General features: G+C 31.0%; 15 protein-coding genes and 1 non-coding gene across 16 annotated transcripts, besides 1 other annotated feature; 10 read left to right on the top strand and 6 right to left on the bottom strand.

Moving 5' to 3' along the window:
- Positions 1-559: 559 nt before the first annotated feature.
- Positions 560-1,436, top strand: TVAGG3_1024340 (ribosomal protein S2, eukaryotic and archaeal form; the record flags this gene model as incomplete). The annotated part of the gene is made up of 1 exon (XM_001579034.2): positions 574-1,344. The coding sequence occupies one exon, from the start codon at positions 574-576 to the stop codon at positions 1,342-1,344; it is 771 nt and encodes a 256-aa protein (XP_001579084.1).
- Positions 1,437-1,840: 404 nt separating this feature from the next.
- TVAGG3_1024330 (uncharacterized protein) lies at positions 1,841-2,187 on the bottom strand (the record flags this gene model as incomplete). Its single annotated transcript, XM_001579033.2, has 1 exon — positions 1,879-2,187. One exon carries the CDS (start codon positions 2,185-2,187, stop codon positions 1,879-1,881), a length of 309 nt encoding a protein of 102 aa, XP_001579083.1.
- A 1,016-nt stretch (positions 2,188-3,203) lies between these two features.
- TVAGG3_1024320 (uncharacterized protein) lies at positions 3,204-3,799 on the top strand (the record flags this gene model as incomplete). The annotated part of the gene is made up of 1 exon (XM_001579032.2): positions 3,204-3,799. A coding segment is annotated over one exon (596 nt), but the record flags the coding sequence as incomplete, so codon positions are not given.
- Positions 3,800-4,194: 395 nt separating this feature from the next.
- Positions 4,195-5,236: a mobile genetic element.
- A 1,346-nt stretch (positions 5,237-6,582) lies between these two features.
- Positions 6,583-7,650, top strand: TVAGG3_1024300 (uncharacterized protein; the record flags this gene model as incomplete). The annotated part of the gene is made up of 1 exon (XM_001579031.2): positions 6,583-7,599. One exon carries the CDS (start codon positions 6,583-6,585, stop codon positions 7,597-7,599), a length of 1,017 nt encoding a protein of 338 aa, XP_001579081.1.
- An 8-nt stretch (positions 7,651-7,658) lies between these two features.
- TVAGG3_1024290 (protein of unknown function (DUF4833) family) lies at positions 7,659-8,369 on the bottom strand (the record flags this gene model as incomplete). The annotated part of the gene is made up of 1 exon (XM_001579030.1): positions 7,920-8,369. The coding sequence occupies one exon, from the start codon at positions 8,367-8,369 to the stop codon at positions 7,920-7,922; it is 450 nt and encodes a 149-aa protein (XP_001579080.1).
- A 433-nt stretch (positions 8,370-8,802) lies between these two features.
- TVAGG3_1024280 lies at positions 8,803-8,874 on the bottom strand. Its single transcript has one exon. It is a non-coding gene; the product is annotated as a tRNA-Glu (tRNA).
- Positions 8,875-8,961: 87 nt separating this feature from the next.
- On the top strand, positions 8,962-10,808 carry TVAGG3_1024270 (phosphatidylinositol catabolic process; the record flags this gene model as incomplete). The annotated part of the gene is made up of 1 exon (XM_001579029.1): positions 9,000-10,778. The coding sequence occupies one exon, from the start codon at positions 9,000-9,002 to the stop codon at positions 10,776-10,778; it is 1,779 nt and encodes a 592-aa protein (XP_001579079.1).
- Positions 10,809-11,224: 416 nt separating this feature from the next.
- Positions 11,225-11,868, bottom strand: TVAGG3_1024260 (GTPase protein; the record flags this gene model as incomplete). The annotated part of the gene is made up of 1 exon (XM_001579028.1): positions 11,275-11,868. The coding sequence occupies one exon, from the start codon at positions 11,866-11,868 to the stop codon at positions 11,275-11,277; it is 594 nt and encodes a 197-aa protein (XP_001579078.1).
- A 206-nt stretch (positions 11,869-12,074) lies between these two features.
- On the top strand, positions 12,075-12,905 carry TVAGG3_1024250 (uncharacterized protein; the record flags this gene model as incomplete). Its single annotated transcript, XM_001579027.2, has 1 exon — positions 12,080-12,661. One exon carries the CDS (start codon positions 12,080-12,082, stop codon positions 12,659-12,661), a length of 582 nt encoding a protein of 193 aa, XP_001579077.1.
- Positions 12,906-13,060: 155 nt separating this feature from the next.
- TVAGG3_1024240 (phosphatidate phosphatase protein) lies at positions 13,061-14,234 on the bottom strand (the record flags this gene model as incomplete). The annotated part of the gene is made up of 1 exon (XM_001579026.1): positions 13,232-13,993. One exon carries the CDS (start codon positions 13,991-13,993, stop codon positions 13,232-13,234), a length of 762 nt encoding a protein of 253 aa, XP_001579076.1.
- A 310-nt stretch (positions 14,235-14,544) lies between these two features.
- Positions 14,545-16,255, top strand: TVAGG3_1024230 (multidrug resistance protein YPNP-related family; the record flags this gene model as incomplete). The annotated part of the gene is made up of 1 exon (XM_001579025.1): positions 14,547-16,097. The coding sequence occupies one exon, from the start codon at positions 14,547-14,549 to the stop codon at positions 16,095-16,097; it is 1,551 nt and encodes a 516-aa protein (XP_001579075.1).
- A 415-nt stretch (positions 16,256-16,670) lies between these two features.
- TVAGG3_1024220 (uncharacterized protein) lies at positions 16,671-17,819 on the top strand (the record flags this gene model as incomplete). Its single annotated transcript, XM_001579024.1, has 1 exon — positions 16,671-17,819. One exon carries the CDS (start codon positions 16,671-16,673, stop codon positions 17,817-17,819), a length of 1,149 nt encoding a protein of 382 aa, XP_001579074.1.
- A 289-nt stretch (positions 17,820-18,108) lies between these two features.
- On the top strand, positions 18,109-18,517 carry TVAGG3_1024210 (MAPKK1 Int 3 family; the record flags this gene model as incomplete). The annotated part of the gene is made up of 1 exon (XM_001579023.1): positions 18,114-18,491. The coding sequence occupies one exon, from the start codon at positions 18,114-18,116 to the stop codon at positions 18,489-18,491; it is 378 nt and encodes a 125-aa protein (XP_001579073.1).
- A 368-nt stretch (positions 18,518-18,885) lies between these two features.
- TVAGG3_1024200 (structural constituent of ribosome) lies at positions 18,886-19,320 on the bottom strand (the record flags this gene model as incomplete). The annotated part of the gene is made up of 1 exon (XM_001579022.2): positions 18,975-19,307. The coding sequence occupies one exon, from the start codon at positions 19,305-19,307 to the stop codon at positions 18,975-18,977; it is 333 nt and encodes a 110-aa protein (XP_001579072.1).
- Positions 19,321-20,437: 1,117 nt separating this feature from the next.
- Positions 20,438-21,934, top strand: TVAGG3_1024190 (phosphoprotein phosphatase protein; the record flags this gene model as incomplete). Its single annotated transcript, XM_001579021.1, has 1 exon — positions 20,912-21,700. The coding sequence occupies one exon, from the start codon at positions 20,912-20,914 to the stop codon at positions 21,698-21,700; it is 789 nt and encodes a 262-aa protein (XP_001579071.1).
- A 715-nt stretch (positions 21,935-22,649) lies between these two features.
- Positions 22,650-23,786, top strand: TVAGG3_1024180 (uncharacterized protein; the record flags this gene model as incomplete). The annotated part of the gene is made up of 1 exon (XM_051254940.1): positions 22,650-23,786. One exon carries the CDS (start codon positions 22,650-22,652, stop codon positions 23,784-23,786), a length of 1,137 nt encoding a protein of 378 aa, XP_051080514.1.
- Between the last annotated feature and the right edge of the window lie 24 nt (positions 23,787-23,810).

Below are 23,810 nucleotides of genomic sequence, written 5' to 3'. Positions count from 1 at the left end.
ATGTATTTAAGTTGCTATTTTAATAAAAAACATCAAAAACTGATTGACTTGAAAAGTTAAAACAGTGGATAAATGTTGGTTTGGTCAGGGCTAATTTTCACTTTTTGATTTAAATATCATGCTCATTAAGCTCCCATAGATTTCGTTGTAGCTATTGCTTAGTATCACAAAAACTGTCATCAAATTAATTTTAGATTTAAGTGATAAATATATAAGTTTTATTATAAAATAACTTAGTATTATCATATTCACTCCTATGTTAAGGGAAGGCATGATTGATGAATGCTTTTAATGTTAACATTTTTAAAAATACCTTTAATTAACGATTACAACCATAATGAATTAGATAACCATCATCACATCGTGACATCTAAAAGTTATCATAATGGAATGATCATGATTTCAGGATTTTTCATCAAAACGGAATTTAAAATCCCATTTTTGAATTCCATTTCATTATTATTTATATAATTTTCCATATAACAAATATATTAATGCAGTTTATTTTGAATTTCAAGATTTTTTTGGCCTAACTTCTGATTTTGAAATAGTATGGTCGGCCCTTTTTTTCTAATGTCTTCTGCTGCCGCTGCTGATCGCGAAGCCGTGATCAAGATGATGCTTGCTGCTAAGGTTTACCTCGGCTCCACAAATCTTTCCTTCGGAATGAAGCCATACGTCTTCACATGCAGAAAGGATGGAACACATGTTATCAACCTCGCCATGACATACGAGAAGATCAAACTTGCTGCTCGTATGATCTACGCCGTTGAAGAACCAAAGGATGTTCTTGCCATCTCCACAAAGTCCTTCGGTACACGTGCTGTCCACAAATTCGCCGAATTCCTTGGCGCTAACTACGTTGAGCAGCGTTTCACACCAGGTCTCTTCACAAACTACTCCATCAAGAACTTCTGCGAACCACGCCTAATGATCGTCTGCGATCCAAACACAGACTCCCAGGCCGTTCACGAAGCCGCCTACGCTAACATCCCATGCATTGCTCTTTGCGATACAGATGCTCACCTCGACTACGTTGACTGCGTCATCCCATGCAACACAAAGAACAAAAACTCCATGGGTCTTGTAATGTGGCTCCTCACACGTGAGGTTCTCCGCCTCCGTGGTGCCCTTACACGCACACAGGAGTGGTCTGTCCTTCCAGATCTCTTCTTCTACCGTGATGCTGCTGATGAAGCCAAGATCGCCGAGGCTCTTGAAGCAGAAGGTGAAGAGACAGTCTCCGAGGAAGGCGCTATCATCAACGCTGCCGTTCCAAAGGCTGAAATCAAGGCTGGTGCCACAAACGAAGAGTGGGAAAACAAGCAGGAATGGGATGCCTAAATCTTTATCCTAAATATAATACAGTCATGTTTCGACAATCGTAATTCTTTTTATTTCAATTACAATAAAGAAAAAAATAATTCAAAATACAATTTCTTATTTTTTCTATTTCAATGGTTCGGTCTCTTCAAATACCGACGTACTTTCTCTGCTTTTGAAATTTCTATAATATGATCACTTTGAGCAGAAAATTGAAGTTAATTTGAATGAGATTTCAAGAATGATTGCATTTCCATGATACAATAGAGCTCCATTATCAGTTCTATCCATGATCAGATTATCTCTGGCCTAAAATCAATTGATATGAGTTCTCAGTCTTGTATTTATTGGAATTTTCATTCAAAAGTACTGATAAAAAACCATCTGGAAAAATTAATGAGATAATCATAAATTATTGTCATATAAATGAGGTAACATTAATAAATTCAAATGTGTGGGGTTTTACACGAAAAATTATATGGCTGAAAAAAATTTAGGTAAAAAAGCGTAATATTTTCCTAAACAAAATACAGACAGAACAGTTTATTTATAAATTTATACAGTTTCATGGTTAGCTTCCGAGCCTTCTTGGCTTTCGGCGTAAAAAACAATATTACGTGGCTTCAAGAGATCTTGATAGAGCATAAAAAATAACAATAATGAAGGAAGAAGTAGTACGCATCCCGTAAAGTAAAGAATAATCTGGCCGAGGAAAGAGCACGAATGAACATGCGCGCGGTAGAGAAGGAACATTCCTGTCAAGCACGAAGCGAGCATTATGATGAAAGGTTTGAATTCGCCAAGAACTTCGAGGAACGCATTACGGTGAAACTGCGGCTCGAAATCTGGCTTGTTACTGTCCATAAATTTTTTTGGAAAGTGACACTTTAACAATTTTTCAGAGGAATATCGTAGCTACATCTACAAAGGTATTTTATCTTAGATTTTTCGAAATTTCGAATTCTATTCGTATTCCACAATTTTTGTGAGAATAAAGTTGTTGATTTTCGGACTTATGAAATATACACTCAGTAAACAAATAGTAGTATATTTCTGAAATTTCCGTTTGAATGCAAATATTTGAAAAAAAAAGTTTGGATTTGTTCTAAGACAAATGTTTTTTTTTTAAATATTTGATACTTTTCAGAAACTATTTTTTTTAATATATATATAGATTAATTGTGAATTACAATAATAAAATAAACAACAAAAATAATTAACGTTAAATTCATTTTTGGAGTAACGTTCGACATTATAAGTAAAATTGATCCCACCCTCGAAAGTTACGCTTTTTCCAAGGAAGGAACATTCTGGAAAAATGCCACCTTTCTTTGAAAGTCTCGTCTTTTTCCTAAATCAATTTAATTAATTCTATGTGGTTTCTCAATTATATTATCAGATTACTTGTGCGCTTTGGTCAATATCGATTAACTATCCTATTTTTTTAGTGAAGTGATCTGAATTCCAGATTAAGATACATCTCAATTGGACATCTGAAAACCTTATCTTACAGTTTAGAGAATTCTCTAGATTTTTCACAGACCCTCATAATTTATTAATTTAAGGTGCATTTTCAAAATTCTTTCAAAATCAAAAACCGCTAAATGCATTCAATACCTATCGTTTTTACAAAAGTGACAATTTAATATATATAGATTAATTGTGAATTACAATAATAAAATAAACAACAAAAATAATTAACGTTAAATTCATTTTTGGAGTAACGTTCGACATTATAAGTAAATACCCAGTTCAAATTAATGGCATTTACAATTTAAATTCAACAATGATGTACTTAAATAATTTTATGCTCATATCCGATGAAAGCGATTCTATCTTTTACAAACCAAATTTATGTTCGAATTATTTGATATATCATAATGGAGTATACTAAAACAAATCACATTCTGAGGCTATTCTTCGACTCTGCTCCAAACATTGACATTTGGAAACATTATTATGGAAACGAAAATATCCCAGAATATCACACTAAAAGTGAAGTATTTAGTCAAACAAAAGAAGGAAATTATCATGTTACAGCATGTTTCTTCAATGGATTTGAAGAAGTTGTTGTTAATATAAACGAAGACGAACAAACGGATACAAGACTTCTAATTTCTATTTCTGGATTCAATGGCACAAAAACTCCATCTTCAACAGTTTATTCTAAACAAGGAAATTGTGTTATATATCGAACATGTGCTACAAAATCTATACCAATATTATCATCAGAATCATCATTAGAAGGAATATTTTTATATTCAAACATAGAAAATTCAAACAACAAAAACATTCTTGAAGATTCAACAGTCTTTGATTGTGGAGATACAGAAAAAGGGAAATCAATTTGTTATTTAGAAAAAGGAAATCTAAGTTTTTCACGAAATAACATAACAAATAACAAATGTAATGAAGATGTTTCACTTCATATTGTTTCTTCAAAGAAATACAACATCAGCCAAACATCTTTCATTAATAACAATGCAAACACTTAATGTTTTTATTTTTGGAGTAAATCTTTACATCAATTTTATTTATGTAATATCATTAGAAACAATGCTAATAATCAATGTTTTTATTTAAATCGAGCAACAGTTACATTTGAATCTTGTTCAATTAAAAATAATTGTCAACAAACATTTTCTTTATATTCATCAAGTTCAGTTACAATCAAAAATTGTGATTACGATGGAGAAACATCAAGTGTAACAATAACAAATTCTATAAACAATTTATACAACGAATTATCACACCTTTCTTCTGGACTTTGTGGAGCAGAAAATAACTTTAAATATACTGATTATTTTGGAGATGAATATAAGGACAGTTCATCCGATAATAGTTATGCTACGAAAAAGTTCAGGGAATTAAGGGTGCACACGAGAGGATCGTGTAAACTTCAGAATTTAGAACCTTATTTTTGGGCATTATCTTGGCTACCTATTTAGGCTCGAAAAGCAAAAAATATCAAAAAATACAACTTGACTCCATTATGACCCTTTCACAGAGGTAGTTTTTATCCGCTAGTATTTTCCCTTTGAATCTCTTTACAATTCGAAATCAAATTCAAACCTCAGTAGAAGAAAGGAAGAATCGACTTACTACGGTTGTAATACTAATAAATACATATATTTAATTATTTTTATTTACATAATAATTGTTTGAAGCTCATATTCCATCAAATTTTTAAATAAAAACATTAAAATGTTGAAAATGTTCATATATTTTAATAGGGTTTTGGCACTTTATTGAGGAATTACTACATACATAGTCGAACTGAACTTGATATTTTGAAATTTAAATTATTTATCAAAATTAAACTTTAACTTGAAATTTATAATTATTTAGTCATATTTTGCATAATTCTAAGTAGATTTTGTAAAAAATCAAGAAAGAAAAATTTTAACGTGCTTTATTTTTTCTTTTTTATAATAATACATATTATTATATAATTAACATATTCATAATGTTTCACCCTTTCAAAAATATAATCCTCCTCCTCTCAAATAAACGTACATACGGGTGGCCTCTTTTTTCAAAAAATTAAAATTTGAAATTTTGGGCTCAAATATTAGAGATTTTTTCAACCTTCAACGATATATGTTGTCTATATCAGACCTCCTTTCTTTTTGATACTTAACATTGTTCCTAAATCTTAGCCGTTAAGGTTGTTCTGAAAATATTTTTTTTCTCGAAAAAATTCGAAAAAAATTCTTAAAATTCAAAAATCCCTTAATTCCTGAGGATTTTGGAAAAAAGTTTTTACATGAACATGTGTATATTATATGAAGTATATTGATAAGGTAAAAATCAAATTTTATTGCATATTCATCGAGAAAATAAACTAACGAATCCCTCAAAATTGAGAGGGTAATCCTCCTCCTCTCAAATAAACGTACATACGGGTGCACCCTTAAAATATTTTGAAAACCCTGGTGTCAGATTGCGAAGATGACATTAATACAAAGAATTAAACATTTATAATTCATAATTATGGAATATTTGAATATGAATTTCTTTATTTACGCTTTCCAACTATTAATAATAAGTAAATCTTCTTTCTCCACCGAATAAATATACTTTTATAAATAAAAAGTATACAAATAATTTTTTAAAAGTATAATTAAATAGATATATAGATCGGAGACAAGCACATAAGAAGTTAAGCATGTGAAAATAACACTTACTTTAGTCAGATAAAAAAAGATTCCAAGATTTGAAAATTTAGCAGGTAGTTTTTAAAGATTTTCATGCTGAATGATGACTTAGCCACAATGAGGATATATAGCTATAGTTAGTCATATGTCAATTCTTTTTTATTGTCCGATTGTTTTTATAATTCCATATTACTTTTATAGTATTCATCAGTATCAACAACAAAATATATCTATTTAATCGAAATAAAGGTATGCTTTCGGTATTTTGTAATATTTTGGGAAATTATTTCAATTCGCTCAGAAAACAAAAACATATTCAGAATGTACTATTTTAAATAATTAATGATCAGTTTCTGTTTAAAATTGATCCAAATTTGCATGTATTAAGGTACTTTATTTAGATAATGCCGATCTTTCATGCGATCTCATGAAATTGTCAATTAAGGAGGCCTTCATGCATTGATAGTCATACCCGCTCAATCATTCTCTTTTGATTTATCATAAATAGCAAGTCAAAACAATTGATCACATTAATTCAGGCTTATTCTGAAGAATAAAGTAGAATTTTTATAATGTTGACTCTTTAGGAATTTTATATAACATTTCATTCCATTTTTGTAAATTATTTGCAGATTTCAATAATGAAAAATAATTTGAGAACTCCATAATATATGAAAAATACAATACGTTGATTCAAATACAAAAGAGTGATCTAAATAAATGAAATTCAAGAAATTAGTTGCTATCAAATTTCAAATTAAAATGTTAAACTGTCATGCAAATATTAATATTATTGCATTGAACATTAATATAAAAATTACCCAAAAATAAAAATATAAAAAGGGGATCATATTTTTTATATCTTGACAATAAATGAATTTCAATATGTTTGCCTTCAGATAAATTGTCAAATATTGATGTTTTGCTTTACCTGACAATTCTAACAAAATTTTTAACGTGCTGCATTTGAAAATTTGTTTTCTCATACTTCAAATAAATTATCAATATTATTAAGTTTTTAAACATTAGCTTCAATTGAAATTTTTGAGAATATATTCAAAAGATAAATATAAATAAAATTTTGTCAATTTTATCAATTACAATGATTTTGCTGTTATATCTAATAGAAGGAAATGCCATTAATGATTCTCATGGGCTAAACAGTCAATTCCAATGCACAGTTGGTGCAGATTACAAAATACACGACTCTTTCTTTAAAGATTTAGGAGATCTCGCAAAGGAATCATCAACAATAATTGTTCAAGGATCAAGCCAATCAAAATCTTATGATGTATCAATTTATAAATGCGTTTTCATTACATGTAAGTCAAAAAATTGTGCAGCAATGAAAATTGAAGGAGATTTTTCAAACTCTATATGTTTAATTTGTTTATCAAACTGTTCGTCAGGTGGCTATGCTGCAACAATATATACGAATGTTAATCCAAAGGTAGTACTATCATATATTACAGCTGAATATTGCACTTCACCTAAAAAGAATCTTTACATTTGTCAGAGTCATGATATCAAAAATATAAACTACTCGTGTTGTTCTGTGACACAAGTTTATCATTATCTTTCCTTGAATTCTTGGTCATCTGGAATTTTCACTCCTGAACGAACTCAAGAAAGAAGTAATTTGTCATTCAGTAATTTCTATAAATGCAAATCACAATGTTCAATTTATTATGCAAATGAGCCAAACAGTACTTTGAATTTGAAAGCAATCAATTTTATTAATAATACTATTTTTGATTGTGGAATAATATATGCTGATAATCCTAAATCAGATAATCTTAATATGGATATATTCAATTGCATTTTTCAAGAAAATCAATATGATGATAAACCAATTTTTCAAAAAAGATTAAGTCAATCTTATAGATTCTATTTATGGGAAAATAACTACATTGATCATAAGACTGACAACTATATAATTAACAAAACAGAATATTTTACTACATTTACAGTTCCGCCCATCTTTCAATTCTATATGACCGCAAAATGTAATGTTGTAAAGCCATATGGAAAAAAATTGAAAGAGAGCAATGTTGATTTCTATGTGAATTCAATAGAAAATGCCGAAATTTTGATGTTATTTTCTTGTCTCTCAAAATGATTTAAATCCTGTGTTTTTATTGTTTGTAACTAGCGTAAAAACATATATTCCATGATTATCTTAAAGTTTATTTAATTTTAATTTTTATTCAGAGATCCAGAATATCATCATTCAATGCTGATCTAAGATTTTACTCCTTCTAATATTTACTATCCTTAAATGGGGTTAATTAGGATCATGAAAATAATAAAAATATTCTTCTTTTGGTAATATGACCGGATTCGTGTTACAACAAAGCGCATAAGTGCATATAATTTAATATTTCTATAATATAGCCAATCTACAAGTGTATTTATTATTAAAATCATTATTTTGATGAGTTAAGCTTTTGTAATAACTTCAGAAACTTCACGCCCATCATCAAGAGCTTTTCCTGAAATTGTAATTGAGTTGACATGCGGAACAAACATAGAAGTAACTACATCAATATAAATTGTTTCAATAATAGCATCAACTCCATTAATAAGGCATTTGCACAAATATTTATCATCTTTCTTAATAGCTGTAAGGTTGATTCTTGAGATCGCTACAACATGGAATTTGATATTATCATCATGGACTTCATCAATCCTTACACCATATCTCATTTGCTTTTCTATCCATTTCAAATCTCTTTTTGCGCCATCTTCTGCAGCTCTAATCCAGAATGCATGAACAGTTTCCATTTTTTCAGGTTCATCTTTCTTCATAACAAGCTCGTACACAACATAGTTCTTATTTTCTGATTTTGTAACCTTGAATAACTCATACCGAACTTGATCTTCATACATTTTTTTATTGTTGTCAAAAAAGTTTTTCTTAAAATTCAATTTTGAGAAGCCATTGAAAATAAACAATGTCAATTAAATGATCGGAAGAAATCAAATTTACTTTATGTTTGATGAGCACTGTATGAACAGATAAAAGTCCTTTAATTTCAAGGTAAAATTTATTCAATATACGAAAGAGCATAGATAAAATATCCTTTTGAAGCTTTTGTGCATATCTTCTGTAATCTTTTTGCATTAACATTAAACGAATCTATTAAGGGTTCATTAGCACATTAAATTAATCTCGAAATTTTATTATTTATGAGATAATGGTCACCAAATGATATATTGGCGGTGGCTTTTGTAGTTTCTGCTGTTGTTGAAATAAATAACTTCGAAAAAGATTTATAATCTTTGAGTAATTGGAATATTTCAGAATCTGGGAAAAAAAGTTTTCCGACACGGGGAGTCGAACCCCGCTCCAGCGGATGAGAACCGCTTATCCTAACCGATGAACGATGTCGGATTTCCGAAAATTTTTAAAATAATTAATATATCACTGTAATCTATTGTTCAATTGTAAATTTCATCGTCTTCTTATCTGATTAAAAAATGATTTTTAGCTTTATTTCATTAACTTTATCACGAAATATGACAGGATATGTCGATGATAATCTCAAAATTACTACTGCAGAAGGTGTCATTGATAAAAATGGTACTTGCTGGGCAATTTGGGATGATAATTTAGATAAAAATGGTCTGATGCATTTTAATGTCAGCGGCAAAGAAGGTGAAACACCAATTAAAATGATGTACTGCGCAGGCTATTTAGAAGGCGTTTTAGCACAAACAAGAATTTATCAAGCTTATATTAATAATATGGATGCCATGGGTATGCAAGATGGCTTTCCACAAACAATACGCGATCATTACTCAAGTAATACCAAATACATGCAAGAAATGATTGATGCAAATCCGAATTCAGACTATTGGCAAGTAATTGGCGGATTCTACAATCTTGGACAAGGTATAATTGATGGATATGCATCAGTTGCACCCGAAGATCAAAAGATCAGCGCAGAAAATCTAAGAATTCATCAAAACTTCCCAGATATTTGGGATATTATGACAGCTTTCCAACAGCTCGATCCGAAAGATCCTATTAGAGCCAAATGCACTGCTGGCATTCGCTTACTTCCTGATTATTCAGATGTATTTGTTTATCACAACGCATGGTCAGATTACAGAAACAGTATTGGATGTGTTATCGACTACGACTTCCCATTACCACAATTCCATGCTCGCCATGTCACTCTTACTACTTTGGCCGGATTAATTTCTTCATTAGACGACTTTTACATTTCAGATTCAGGTCTAGTAGTTTTCGAAACATCCCTTATGTCCCAAGATGTACAAATGCTCAAGAATTTCATCAATCCGAAGTCATTATTCTGCGGATATCGCTCAATCTACGCAATGTTCACTGCTCACAACGGAACAGACTGGACAGAGAAATTCTTGATGCATAACAGTGGTACTTATAACAACGATTACTTTATTACTGATATGAATAAATTTATTCGCGGAAAGAAGCCATCAAAAGACCTTGTATGGCTTGTAGAGCAATTACCATCCGAAAAACATTATACTTATGATGTTACTGGCAATCTAACAAAAGATGGATTCATTGCTTCGTTTAATGTTCCATTTAGTGAAGATTTATACTATGTCTTGCAGTACGACAAGGTAGAGAACTCATCTGAATACTACTTACCATATAAAACCCATCCAAGATATTTGATTTCCGCAAGAGATCTTCCGACAGTGAAGAATTTCCAAGATTTCAAGAAATTCTCGCGTTACAATAATTACAAACGCGATCCACTCTCACGCGGAGACCCTCTCTTCGCTATTTCCTCAAGAGAAGATTTACTTGGAAAAGCTCCAAACGGAGCGTTCAATCAGAAGGCAGTTATGGGTTCTAGAGCATTCACAAATGGAGAGTTCTCGTTCTGCAACAGTCCAACGAACGAAGATTTGCCTTCATTTACTTGGAATTCCCCGGATTTCAAAAACGTCAGCCATATCGGAATTCCTGATACTCTCAACTTCACATGGAACGAGATGGGAGCAACAAGAGATGATACTTGCCATAAAATAACTGATGCAGACGTTTGCAAGAAATCTTCTTTCTGCGGATGGTGCGGAAGGACTAAAATCTGCATGGCAGGTAACGAGGATGGTCCATTCTACGAGAAATGCTACAGCGGATGGCACTCCAAGTACACTTCCTTCAAATTCTACATAATTGGCATTGTTTTCATCGTTGTTTTGACTCTTGTAGGTGGAATTGTCGTTGCTTGGATCATTTATAGACGTTCTCGCTCCAAATTAAATGTTAGTGACACTCTTCTTCTCCAACAAAATTAAAAATTATCTATAGCTCATATATTTTCTTAACTTTGTAATTGCTTTTTATTGTCTTTGACTAAGTGGTCTTAATATTCGATTTTATACAAAAACTATTAAAATTATTTAAATGAAATTTGATTTTGAAGGAGAAGATTTCATGTATTATGCTTAGAACTTTTCAAAAAGTCGATGACGCATGTATTATTGATCATACATATTGTGAATGTTTCTGTATTATTAATGTGTTTCGCTCATTTGTATCTTGTCATATATAGAGTTTAATAAGCAATTGCATATTGCACTATGCACAACATTAAGATAATGTATACAATAATTACATTCACAATTCATGAAATCAAAACAATATCTAATTTCTTTATTTTCGTGGAATAGAGTTTATAGAAGAATTTCATCTAGTTAATACAATATTAACATGCAAATGAATTTAGATATTTGAGGGATAGGTTTAGGGTTTTATATATAAAATAAGAAAAAAAAATATAAGACTAAAAAATTAGCAAGCACAATCATACCAGTGTGGAACATAAGGAGTATAAGTTACATGTTCGCCTTCGATATGTTTTTCAAGAGCTCTATCAACAGCAAATTCAATAACATTAATCTCTGAAGGTTGTTGAGAAGAAAGCTCAAGGAAAGGGATATTGAATTGGTCTGCAATAGCTTTACCTTGATCATATGTGATAACTTCATGTTCTTTGTCATCAACTTTCATTCCTATTAAAATTTTGATGATTTCTGGTCCACATCTTTCATCAGCAGTGTGAATCCATTCAGGAATAGCATCAAAGCTTTCTTTATTAGTCTTATCATAAATAATAAATGTAATATGTGTTCCACGAAAATAAATCTTTCCTAGTGATTTAAACCTTTCTTGTTCATATGTATCCCACATTAAAACATTTATCTTCAAGCCGTTCCGTTCAACAACTTTGGATGGCGTGTAATAATCACTTGAAAAATGAATATCAGCTTGATATGAATCATCTTTTAGTGATTTCATGAGTGATGTCTTTCCTACACCGTATTCTCCAATAAAGATCGCTCGCATTCTTGAGTGATCATTGATGATTTGCTTTTCAGAACTCATAATGATTTTTTGAGGAAATCTTTAAAAATTAAGAGCACTCAGTCAATTCTTTTCTGAGCATAACCGTGAGATCAAAATTTTGTCACTTTTAAAAAATACCGAAAAACACAATATTTTGCTTCATAAGGCTGTTATTTAGTTTTATCACATCATGCTAAAGATAAAACGAGCGTAATTTGTTATATTTATGATTCTTTCAGTCTTTTATTTTATGTCACTTTTCGAGAACGGAAACTTTGACACTTTTCATTTCACATTACCTATGTTTTTCAGATTTAAGCTTGAAAAGGCTAAGAACAAGAAAACACTCGGATCAGCAATGATTTCAAAACTTAGAGAAGCAGCATCCGCAACAATGCCGTTGTTTCCTGAAATAGAAAACGATTATCTTCCAAAGAAGGCACCAGTTACAGTTTTTGGTCTTCAAGATCATGCAAAATTATACTTTGTCGGAAATTATCCGGCGGTAGTTGAGCTCGGCCATGGCGAAGTTTTCCCTCATCTTCGTATCGCAATGGAAAACATGGGCTTGCTTAGAACAATCGTTGTTGATGAACCAACTGCTAGAGCTGTTATGCGTGGTGCTGATTTGATGGCTCCTGGCGTAAATGGAATGGATGAAGATTTCCATGAAGGCGACATTGTTCAAATTGTATTGATGGGAGAAAGTATTCCATTTGCTATTTGCCAAATGCAAAGAGAAGGAGCAGATATATTGAAGAATCCAAAGGGAAAGGCTTGCAAGACACTCCACACCATGAAAGACGACTTATTTACTCTTAAGCTTGAATGAAATACCATTCAGCAACTGTTTTTACAAATAAATTCGAAATCTTAAAAAGGTTTTGATACGAAATTTTCCAAAATTCCTTTTTTAAAAGTAATTTCCAATTCTTATTTAGTTTTAATCTGTGATATGAATCTCCTTTTAACGTTTGCGCTCTTTATGTTGCTTTGAGATTTACAATCATCATATTATGTTCAAAGATCTGTGATGGTCAGTGATTGAATAGATTTATGTTATTACATGTTTAATCCCAGATGATTACTATATTTTGTACTTCAAAATAATTGAACAACAATAATTCAGAGAATTAAAGTTCAATGTAATCAGAGAAAACATTTGTTACACTTTATATATTTTTGGTATTATTTCAATGATACACAACTAAAATTTCGAAGAATGAATCATCCAACTGTGCTGGTTAGCAAATGTAGAATATACTTCGTTCATTAAGTTAATGATAAAAACAATATTTAACCGGTTTGACATTATAATTTATGAAAATGAGAAAATTTCAATTAATTTTAATATGAAATAGAATAGAATATAATAAGTTTAGGATGAAAAATGCATAACAAGTTAGTTATACTTCGGCATTGGAAGAGATGATGTTTCAGTTAGAGCTTGTGGGCGTCGTTCAAATTTCTTTTGTTTGACGACTTTTTTAACGGGTTGGAATGAAATATAGCCGAAAATTAAGCCAATGACCATTCCAGCAATGGCGTCATCAATGTGGTTTCTGCGATCCCAGATGCAAGCTGCGGAAACGAAAATTCCGAAGACAAGTGGTAGGAGCATCAAGAGGGTAGAAAAGTTATTTGCGTATCCCATAAATAATCCTAAGTATAAGCATAAGAAAATTGCAGATGCCATAGCTTCTGCAGATTCTGATGAAGGGAAGGAAGAGAACTGGTATGTGAGTTGTGATTTGCTAAGATATGCACTGCAAGCAAGGAAAGAGCCATCACCACCACATAATGCAATTGTGTCTGGTCTTGGTCTTCTAATGATCTTAGCAACAGCTGCACAAGCAAGCATTGATGCAGAAATACCAAATACGTATGATGCTGTAACCTTGAAAACATTAACATCATAGAATGCGATTAACCAAATACAAGCAACAATAGCTAAGCCGATGCCAAATGTAATGATGTATGTCTGAGCGTAAGATAATGTTGAAGTGGATAATTGGTTGCTGATATCAGATGAAATCATTGGAGTAAAGTCCGAATTGAATGGAATAAATCTAATGATAAGTGCTGCAACGAGGACAATAATGCTTACTAGCCAGTCAACAATGCCGTACTTAGAAAGAATACCTACAATATCTGCTAAATACATTTTTGAAAGTTTTTTTATCGTCTAATGATTTGACACGACGATTATTTTGGTAACTGCAGATCTGTAATAAGGTCTGAAATTGTATTATCATAATTATTTCATGACATGCAATCAATTTTTCCTTAGACATTGTCATTATCCCCAAATTTAAATTCCAAATTTCATGAATAACAAAGAAACTCTAATTCATACTATTGCAGCATTTTCTATATCAATAATTTAAAATGATTTTCATGCTATTAATGACGGAATATATATTTTTACTTTTTTCATTTTGATTGAGCAAAGAGTTGCAGTAAATTTTGGTGATAATTTTGATAAATATTAGATGATGCTAAGTCATTACACGAACGATGATGACCATTAATGCTTTTTCGCGATTCCTCAATTGAACATCTATCGTCAAAAATTTTCAATAGGAGTCCGCGCCTGTAATTTTTATTAATTTAAGTTATCTTTATTTGAACAGTACTCTAAATATTTAACCGATTTTTAACTGTAACCAATTGAGACACATTAAAATTTTACATTCAATTTTCTGACAATACTTTTTATGTCTGAAGAGGTCGCTCAAATAAGTAGAGATTCTTCAGAAAATATGGGTGATAGCTTAGACAACAAGGATATTATTGAAGTTGATAGTGGTAAAGATGATGAACACAAGAGATTAGGTGGATATCCACCTTTGCAAACAGTTGTTCGCCTTTGTCCTGGTCCGATCATATCTCAATTTGTCAATTCATTGTATGGCGTTGTAGATTCAATATGGGTTTCGAAATTTATCGGTGAACTTGGTTTGACTGCATTATCATTAGCATATATTATTGATAATTCTGCATTATCATTTGGATTTTTCTTAGCTACAGCTGCATCCTCACAGATATCTTATCTTTTTTCGAGAAAATTATATGAAGAAATCTCGCATTTGTCAATAGATCTGTTTCGCATAGCAGTTATTTTCGCATTAATAGTTCCTGCCATATTACTTCCATGTTCGACACCTCTTTTTAAATTTTTAGGTGGAGAAGGAAAAGTAAATAAATTAGCACTTCAATATGTCATTCCGTTGTGCGCTTTAAACCTATTTACATGCATGTACCATACAGTGTGTGGCATTCTACAGGCAGAAGGAAGAACTTGGGCCTATGCTGGCGCTCAAATTTTGTCTATGATTCTTAACATGGTTTTATTCGATCCATTACTATTGTATTTAATCAAGAATACATCTGGCTCATCACTTGCTACGGAACTTTCCATGTTTATCCCTGCATTAATTATTTTTATTTTATTATGGCTTGGAAAGTTCTCAACGAAGCCACAAGCCAAATATATTACCAAATGTTTCTCACCAGAAGCCGGAGAAGCTTTGAAAACAGGCTTATCTGCCTTCATTATGAATATATCAATTGGATTACCATCATTAATCATGCAAAAGTTCATTGCAATACGCGCGAACAGGGTTGGCCATTACGATATGGTTGTCGCCGTTTACAATGCGCTTTGCAGGATCTATAATGTATCAATGTGTGTTCCAATTGCACTAAACGCTGCATATTTACCCGCAGCATCATATGCATTTGGATTAAAGGACTACAAAAGAATCCTTTTACTTACATTTCATGTTGTTTGGATCTCTGTTGTCTGGGGATTATTTGTTTCATTTGTTGTTATAACATTTCCGAAACAAGTCTGCACTATATGGAGTAGAAATGATGATTTCTTGTATTGGTGCAAAGAAATTGTCCCTGTCAGTTTCTATTGCACAGGAATTACAGGAATTAAATTCATTGTTATTTCATTTCTTCAAGCATCACAACAGACAATCACAGCAACAATTATGAGTTTTATTACAGAGCTTGGTGTTCTTCCTATTGTTGCATCAATCTTCCATTATAATGGAGATCCAAACTCTCCGAGATGGATTTTCTATGCATATCCTGTGAGTGACGCAATTACAACTGTTTGTTCTATTTCTGTTGCAATGAAAACTCTTATTAAGTTCTACAAATTATCAAAGGAACAAGATCCAGAAAAGAAAGATTCTACAAGTAGCAAATCAAGTAGTGAAGAAGACCAACCATCAAAGATAATTCCTGAATTGTAATTTATTTATTTTTGTTTTCTTTTCTATATTATAAAGTTTTTTGTTATATATTACATCAATTTCTTTCTGAAGGCTTCTAATGGATAAATACTATTTAGATTAGAGATGTTTGATATGAGATGTATCTCATGATAGTATTCTTATTTATTTGTTTGAACTTACACACCAAAATTGATAATTTTTTGCAAATTTTCTGTTTTTTGTAGATCTAGTATAATAGTATGATTTCATGTAGCATAATATATAAAGAATATTAGATTTTGCGAAGAGAATTCTGTTTATTTTAGTTGAAAATCTCATTTAATGCTAAACTAATTGATATTGAAGTTCTCTTTATCATGTTTTGATATGATCATAGAAATATGTGTAAGTGGTCTTGACGTTTTGTATGAAACATGAAAATGATGGAAATTTAGGAAAATGAATTTATAAGAACCGCATCAATTATCAGATTCTAGCGAATGACCAAGTTATGGTTGCATTTCAAATATTTTTGTAGCTTCGTTTCGTTCTAAACATCCTGCATTCAAAGTGAAATTCAATGGGACCGTCAAAAAAAATTATAAATTCAAAATGACTATGAAACAGACGATCTATGAATCTATGCTTCTTGGGTCCAATGTCAGAGCAATTGCATACATGGATGTACTTCCATCTGTTGAATGGATTCAAAAGAGAATGCAAGTTATTGAAAATTCGTATCCGGTTATCAAGTACAAAGTAGAAAACGGAGAAATAACAAGAAAAGGAGAATACGAAATCCATAATGCAAAGGATGATGGCAATAGCATTGAAGAATTCGTTTCAAATTGTCTCACAAATATGACTCCAAAGTCAAACTTTGAAATATTCTTAGTACAACATGGAAATTCCAAATCTGGTGCTATTATGGCATCCTGCAATCATGCATTTACAGATGGTCGCCACATGTTGAACTTTATGGCTGATTTTCTTTCCGAACAAACAGAATTTCCAGTCATTCCGCATCCAAATATACCAGAACTGATCAAAGATGTTGTCAGATCACAACAAACTCTTGATTTCTCAAAGCAAATTTCTGTTCCAAACAATCCATCGCCGAAGAACATTCCTCCGAAGTATGCCGCTAAATGTACATCGTTTGACATTCAAAATGTCTTAAAAGTTTGCAAATCTCTTGGAATTAAGCTTCAAGCTTTCTTTTCTGTTTCAGATATTTACGCAATCGCGAAAACATTAAAGGCAAAAGATCCATTTGAGATTGGAAACCAAGTTTCTGCAAATGTTAACTCATATTTAGGAATTCCAGAAAATTCTCCAATTTTGGCAAGCTCTTTGATCTATACTCTATCAAAGATCGATAGATCTACAAAAGCAGGAGCTTTAATGAAGGAAATCCAAACAAAAATCGATAATAACATGTCCAAAAACGTATTAAACCATTTTGCATGCCTAACAGATGGAAAATTCAATGTTTTGAACCCATTATCATTGATATCTAATGTCGGAATGCGTAAAACTCCTTATAATATTCGGGTTCACGGTGGAATGTTCGAAGTTCCAGCAGTTATGAGTAATCTCAGAAGATTTACATCTCATGTTGTTACAACAAACAATATAGGTCATATTACTCAGACTTATTTAGTTCCTGGATGCGAAGATGAGTTCATCAACACACTTAATAGTCATTTAATGGACATGCTTAACAACCCAGAAGATGCAATAGAACGTAGCATCCTTTAAAGCAGTTCTTCTTTCTTAAATTCTTTTTAAAAGTTATTTTTTATTTTTAATTCTTTTTCTTTGGCATTGGTTTCTAATCAACATCTACTAAATTTATTCAAATTTAAATTATTCATATAAAATATCGGAGCTTACAAGTAAAATTTGTGGAAAAATCTTGAAATAATGTTGATTCTTTAAAACAATAGCAAGATAAACACCTCTATAGAATGACCATGAAATGCATCAGTGATATCTTTGGATTTATCCAAGGGAAGAGAAGTTCCAAAAAAAGTATTTTAAAAAGTGACAAAAATGGAGGAAAGTGATGCAAATACTCCTACCACATTTTTAGATAATTTAGCTAAATCTGTACATGGTGTAAAGAAAATTTATATCTCAGATTCCCATGGTGCCATATTAGCTGAATCTTCAGCTCCAAAAAATGAAAAAGAAGAAAAAATAGTTCGTTCTTTTCCAACATATAACGACCGTCTCGGAAAATTATCATATGGAAATAACAAGTCGATCATAGTTGAATGCAATGATACTTCTTATGTGATGTGCGAAACAGAATCCTTCTTTATTACTTTTGTTTGCTCGAAAGATGCAAACTTTTCCCTTCTTAGCGAATTTCCAAACGATATGAGTGGTTTCTTAACTCAATTACGATCTTATGTTGATCAAATGTAAACAAAAATACTGTATCTATTAGAAAATTACTATTACTCTTTTTAGACACATATTTCAATGATCTAGACTAGGATTTATTACACTTTATGTATTGAATGAAATGTATGAAAAATGAAAGCAAGTTCTGAATAACTCTGTTCTGGATTATTATTTAAAATACTAAATAACATCCAAATTAACAATATGTACATTCTTGTTATTTGAGGTATTTATCCATTGAAAAATAATCTCTATTCCAGCTTAATATCTTTGCAGATCTTAATAAATTTCGATATTCTTTCTGTACAAAAGCATTATGATCTCTATTCAAAGAATATCAAAGAAACTGAAAAAAAATCAAGAATGAAGTATAAAAAGTATTAAATATATTGCCATCCCGATTCTATATATGTGAAAATATTTATTAAAATGTAAAGGTTTGGCATTGTAGAGAAAAAAAAAGATGGAGGAGATATCAACATTCCAATGTAGGCCAAATAAATTTTACTGATCGACAACCTTTGTAGTCTGGAGGCCATTGAAGGAGGCAACATTCTTGAAGGAGGCGATGGTGATCATCTTCTCGGCATCTTCCTCATCAGCCTTGCGCTCGAATGTAACACGGACGCGTGTTGGTGGGCAGTTCTTGCCGTGGATCCAGATGCGGGAGTTAAGCTCTGGGTCGATCTTAACAACTTCTGTGTGCATCATCTTCTTGGCGGTAGCAGCGATAACCTTGATGGCTCTCTCAGCACGGAATCTGCGTGTTGTTCCGTGGACAGCCTTCTGGAGGTGGATTGTTGTTTCAATCTTAGCTGGAGCGAGTTCCTTCGGCATTAGAATTCAAAGGCCGACCAAATCCACAGAATTTTTTTTCTATCGTCCGTAAAATTTTGATTACGTTTTTTGTTGATTTTCAGTTTCATATTGCTTTGTATATCTCTGTAGATGATAAAATGTAAGTTATTTTTGAGATAACACAACTTTCTAAAAATTCTCACATATTTTTTTGAGCAAATTCATGCCATCGACTCAGTATCAATTTTTATGGTTGGGTTATGTATGTACTTGCAATATATGTAGTATTTATTGGATGATAGGTTATGTTTCAAATCAATTAAGCGTTTTATCAACACATATGTAAAGAAAAGCGAACACTTTAATACACAATCGAATAGTATAGTAGATTTATCCAAATTTTCATTTGTATATTTGCTTTTTTTCTATTAAAATTGAATTTTATGATATTGATGGTATTTAATTACGAAATAATAATATATTCGAAATGGATACTATCGTGCTAATTGAATTACGTCTGTTTATTAATTCAGGTTTAGTAATTTGTTCGAAGAGTATGGGATTGAATGATATTTTTTAGATTTGCCTGCATTTTGATATTAAATAAGTGTGAGATTTATTTAATCTCGATATGGGTAGCAAAGTTAATCATTTTGTCAATAATGTTGGAGTATTTCCCCAGATAGTTGCAGTCTGCTTTTGTAGACATGTGAATATAGGACTATTGGATAGGGAATTACAGATTAATCAGTAACGCAGTTAAAATCACAATCAATTAAAAATTATCGTATATTTTTGATGTCAAAATAGAGAAATGAGAAGAAGATAGCAGGACAATTGAATTGAGGACATGAGAATTTGATCATTAATATGGTGTAAAACGATGTTAACTTTACAAAATATAATTTGAATGTCTAACGATAATATCGGTTCGAAGTTTTGAAATGTACTGTATCATAAAGAGCATATTTTTAGTGAATTTGATTCTGTAGCTGATATGAAGCATAACGATAATTTACTTTTCATCATTTATTTTTTACTCAATTAAGGTGCGTTTAAATCTAATTTATAATTAGTTGTGCATTAATATTATCAACCTTTTTTTGAGTTACGTTATTTTCAATAAATGAGATTTCATTGTTGCCACAAAAATTCTAAGAAACTATTGAACGTAGTCAAAATTCTGTACTCAAAACAAGTTTTTGATTAAATTGTCATGCATGCTTATATCATATACAATTCTATTTTATAAACTTTACCATTGATAAATTATTTTTTGAGAGCAAGTTATTTCAAGCAAATTTATCAATGGCCGAACTAGCTGTTTCATTCTTTAAAACTCTTTTAGAAGCAAAGGATGTATCTGAGATAGGAGATACAATACCCATTCCTCGCTTCAGTGAAACTCATCTTCTTCAAATTATTCAACAAGCAAGAAAAACTCTCTCCTTAGGTTCCCAGTTGTACATTTTAATGGTCCGTGTATTATAGTAGGCGATTTACACGGTAATCTCCATGATTTAATTCGAATTTTTATCTTATTTGGACTTCCTCCCAACACAAAATACGTCTTTTTGGGAGATTATGTAGATCGAGGCGAGTACTCCCTTGAAGTAGTTACATTACTCTTTGCATTATATATAATGGACCCATATTCAATTGTCTTATTAAGAGGAAACCACGAATTTAGGAATGTAAATTGCAATTACGGATTCAAAAAGCAAATATTAGATGAATATGAATCAGAAAATTTATGGGAAGCCTTTAACAACGCTTTCGAATATCTACCAATTCTTTGCACTATAAACACTCGCATTATATGTCTTCACGGCGGAATTAGTGAGAAATGTATGGATTCTGAAGTATACTTTAGCCTCAAGAATGGCTTCAAGTTCACTCCAAAGGCTGAATCAATGATTGAAGACATTGTTTGGTCCGATCCATCCAATGTTATAACTACGTACGGTTCCAACCAACGTGGTAGAGGTGTTGTTTTTGGTCAAGTGGCCATATCTGCTTTCCTCAAACAGTATGATTATGACAAAATGATTCGTGGCCATGAAGCAGTTGATGGCATTGCAAAGCATTTCAGTGGTCAACTCATTACAGTCTTTTCTACCTCAGGATATTCAGCATACCATGGTGGCGTAGCTTTTGTTGCAGAAGATCTCGAAATTCAAACAAAGAAGCTTCATCTTACTCACTACAACAGGAAAGAAGAAAGCGCTTTCTATGATGTAGTTGTTCCTACAAACAACCCTGAAGAGAAACACGCATCCCTGAAATCTGTTTGCACGAACAGTTCATCACCTCACTTCAAGCACTTGCCAACAAATAACAATGCCGGAGTTAAACCACTCCGCATTGTTAGAAGCTCAGGAAGTCTTTTAGCGTTGAGAAAAACTCTCGCTATTGTCAAACCAAAAATTTAATTGATATTATTGGCATATATATTCTTTGTAAGTTATATTAACTCCAATCATATCAAGTTCTAAGAGAATAATTTTATATCTTCAAAATATGATGGGCGCATTCGATGAATACCAAATGGAATCGTAATGATTTTCATGGAAATAATATCGATCAGCACTAATATTTTGAAGATTTTTTGAAATTTTCTCAGTAGTAGGATAGGATGGGTTGTGTGACTTTTTTTGTAAACGTAAGAATTCATACAATATTGAACGATTTTGTATCATTTAAAATTAACATTATTTTTAAAATAATTTATTTTTTATTCTTACATAAATGACCCAACAAGTAAAACCAGATAAAATAGATTATCGAATTTTAGAGGATGGTGTTCCTGTTTATATTCAAAGATTTAAAGGGAAGCAATATTATAGAATTCTTAATCCTGAATACATAAAACATTTATTTAAAAAGGAAGACTGTGAATTATTAAACGCTAATGAATATGAAAATGCTAAATCAAAACTGAGATATAAATATATTGGAAGTGATGAAAGGTGTAGAGATAAAAATAAAGTTTATTCAGTTTCATATAATGAATGGCACACGTTAGGGATAAGAAAACATTTAGGAGATTATGGGAAATGTTCTGAATTCTTTAAATCTAGTATATACGAGAGAGTAAAAGAAATTAGAAATAATTATTTTCATGAATAAAAAAGAAACTTTAAATATTTTCTTCTGACATTTTTGAATAATTTATTTTTTTAATTCGTAAGAATTCTCACATAATTGAATGATTTTTGAACATACTTCCGAATAGCAGATTTTAAAAATTTATGAATAATTTATAAAAAGTTTTTATCTGATAGAAATAATACCTACAAATGATGGTATATAAAAAATTGACTTCTTACGTAAAATTAAAACTAAGTTAAATTTATTTTTTTATTTTTTATTTAATGATAAATGAGTATAACAACTAATTCATTGAAATCTTTAAAGTTCACTAATTCAGAATTAGAAAATATTTTAGAAAATTTTGGAGACGGTTCTTATCCAACATATATGCAGAATGTGAAAGAGTTTTCCAGATTGTTGAATGAATTTAAATATAACGGACCAATTACTAAAAAGGCTATAATGAGATATTTATATCCCAAAAAAGTTGAAAAACAGGAGAATATTCCTCTTTATGGTCCAGAGGACCTGGGCTCAGAGAGCCTTGAAACACCCCCTGAATATTTTGAAGAAAAAATTAAACAAGATGAATATTATAACGATGAGATTGAGAAATTGGAACAATTAAGAAATGAAATAGATGAAAAAATTAAGGAATTGAGAAATGCTGAGAATGAAGTAGAGGGTTTAATGAATATCCCAGCTTCAGAATCAGAAGTTCAAAAATCACATGAGGAAAGATATAAAAATTACTTTTTGGAATCTACTAAAAATTTATTAGATGGTGATATTGACGAAACACTTTCAGAAGAAGGCACAAAATTTATTCATAAACATAAGTTACAATTTATTGACGATGGAGATTATCCATGTATATTACTTTCACCTCCTCTTGATTCTGAAAAATTCAAAAAAGCACTGAAAAATGTAACATATGCAACAAATACGATTAAGAAAGAAGACCATGATATTTACACAAATTATTATTTAAATAAATGTACAGGTGTTGATAAAGTTTTTGATTTGTTAGATAAAATATCAAAAGAAACAATTGGAACCTATAAAATTTTATGTGATTGTGGTTTCATTATTGAAGATACCAATAATGTTTCATATGAAAGAACAGCACCGAAGGAAGACGAAGTTGAAAGGTCTATACCATTCGTTATTAAGAATATAAAAGATATGAAAACGTATAAGCATTATATTTATTCATTTATTTCAGAAAAAATGGAAGCAACCCATAAAACATCATCTCATCATTTTATAGCTATTCATACATTCCTTTTCAAAGTTGTGAAATTAAATAAGACAGGAATTAGATTTAATGTATCAGGGTACGCATTCTTGAGTAAATTAAAATGTATTCGTCACGTCGCAGATGATAAAAATTTATGTGTTCTTAATTCATTTTATGGACTTTAGCCCTGGACTTTAAAAAATAAACTT

This window comes from Trichomonas vaginalis, chromosome I (assembly GCF_026262505.1).
Source record: "Trichomonas vaginalis G3 chromosome I, whole genome shotgun sequence".
Classification (NCBI taxonomy): Eukaryota; Parabasalia; order Trichomonadida; family Trichomonadidae; genus Trichomonas; species Trichomonas vaginalis.
The sequence above is the reverse complement of the archived record's forward strand: the minus strand, read 5'-3'. Positions and strand labels throughout refer to the sequence as shown.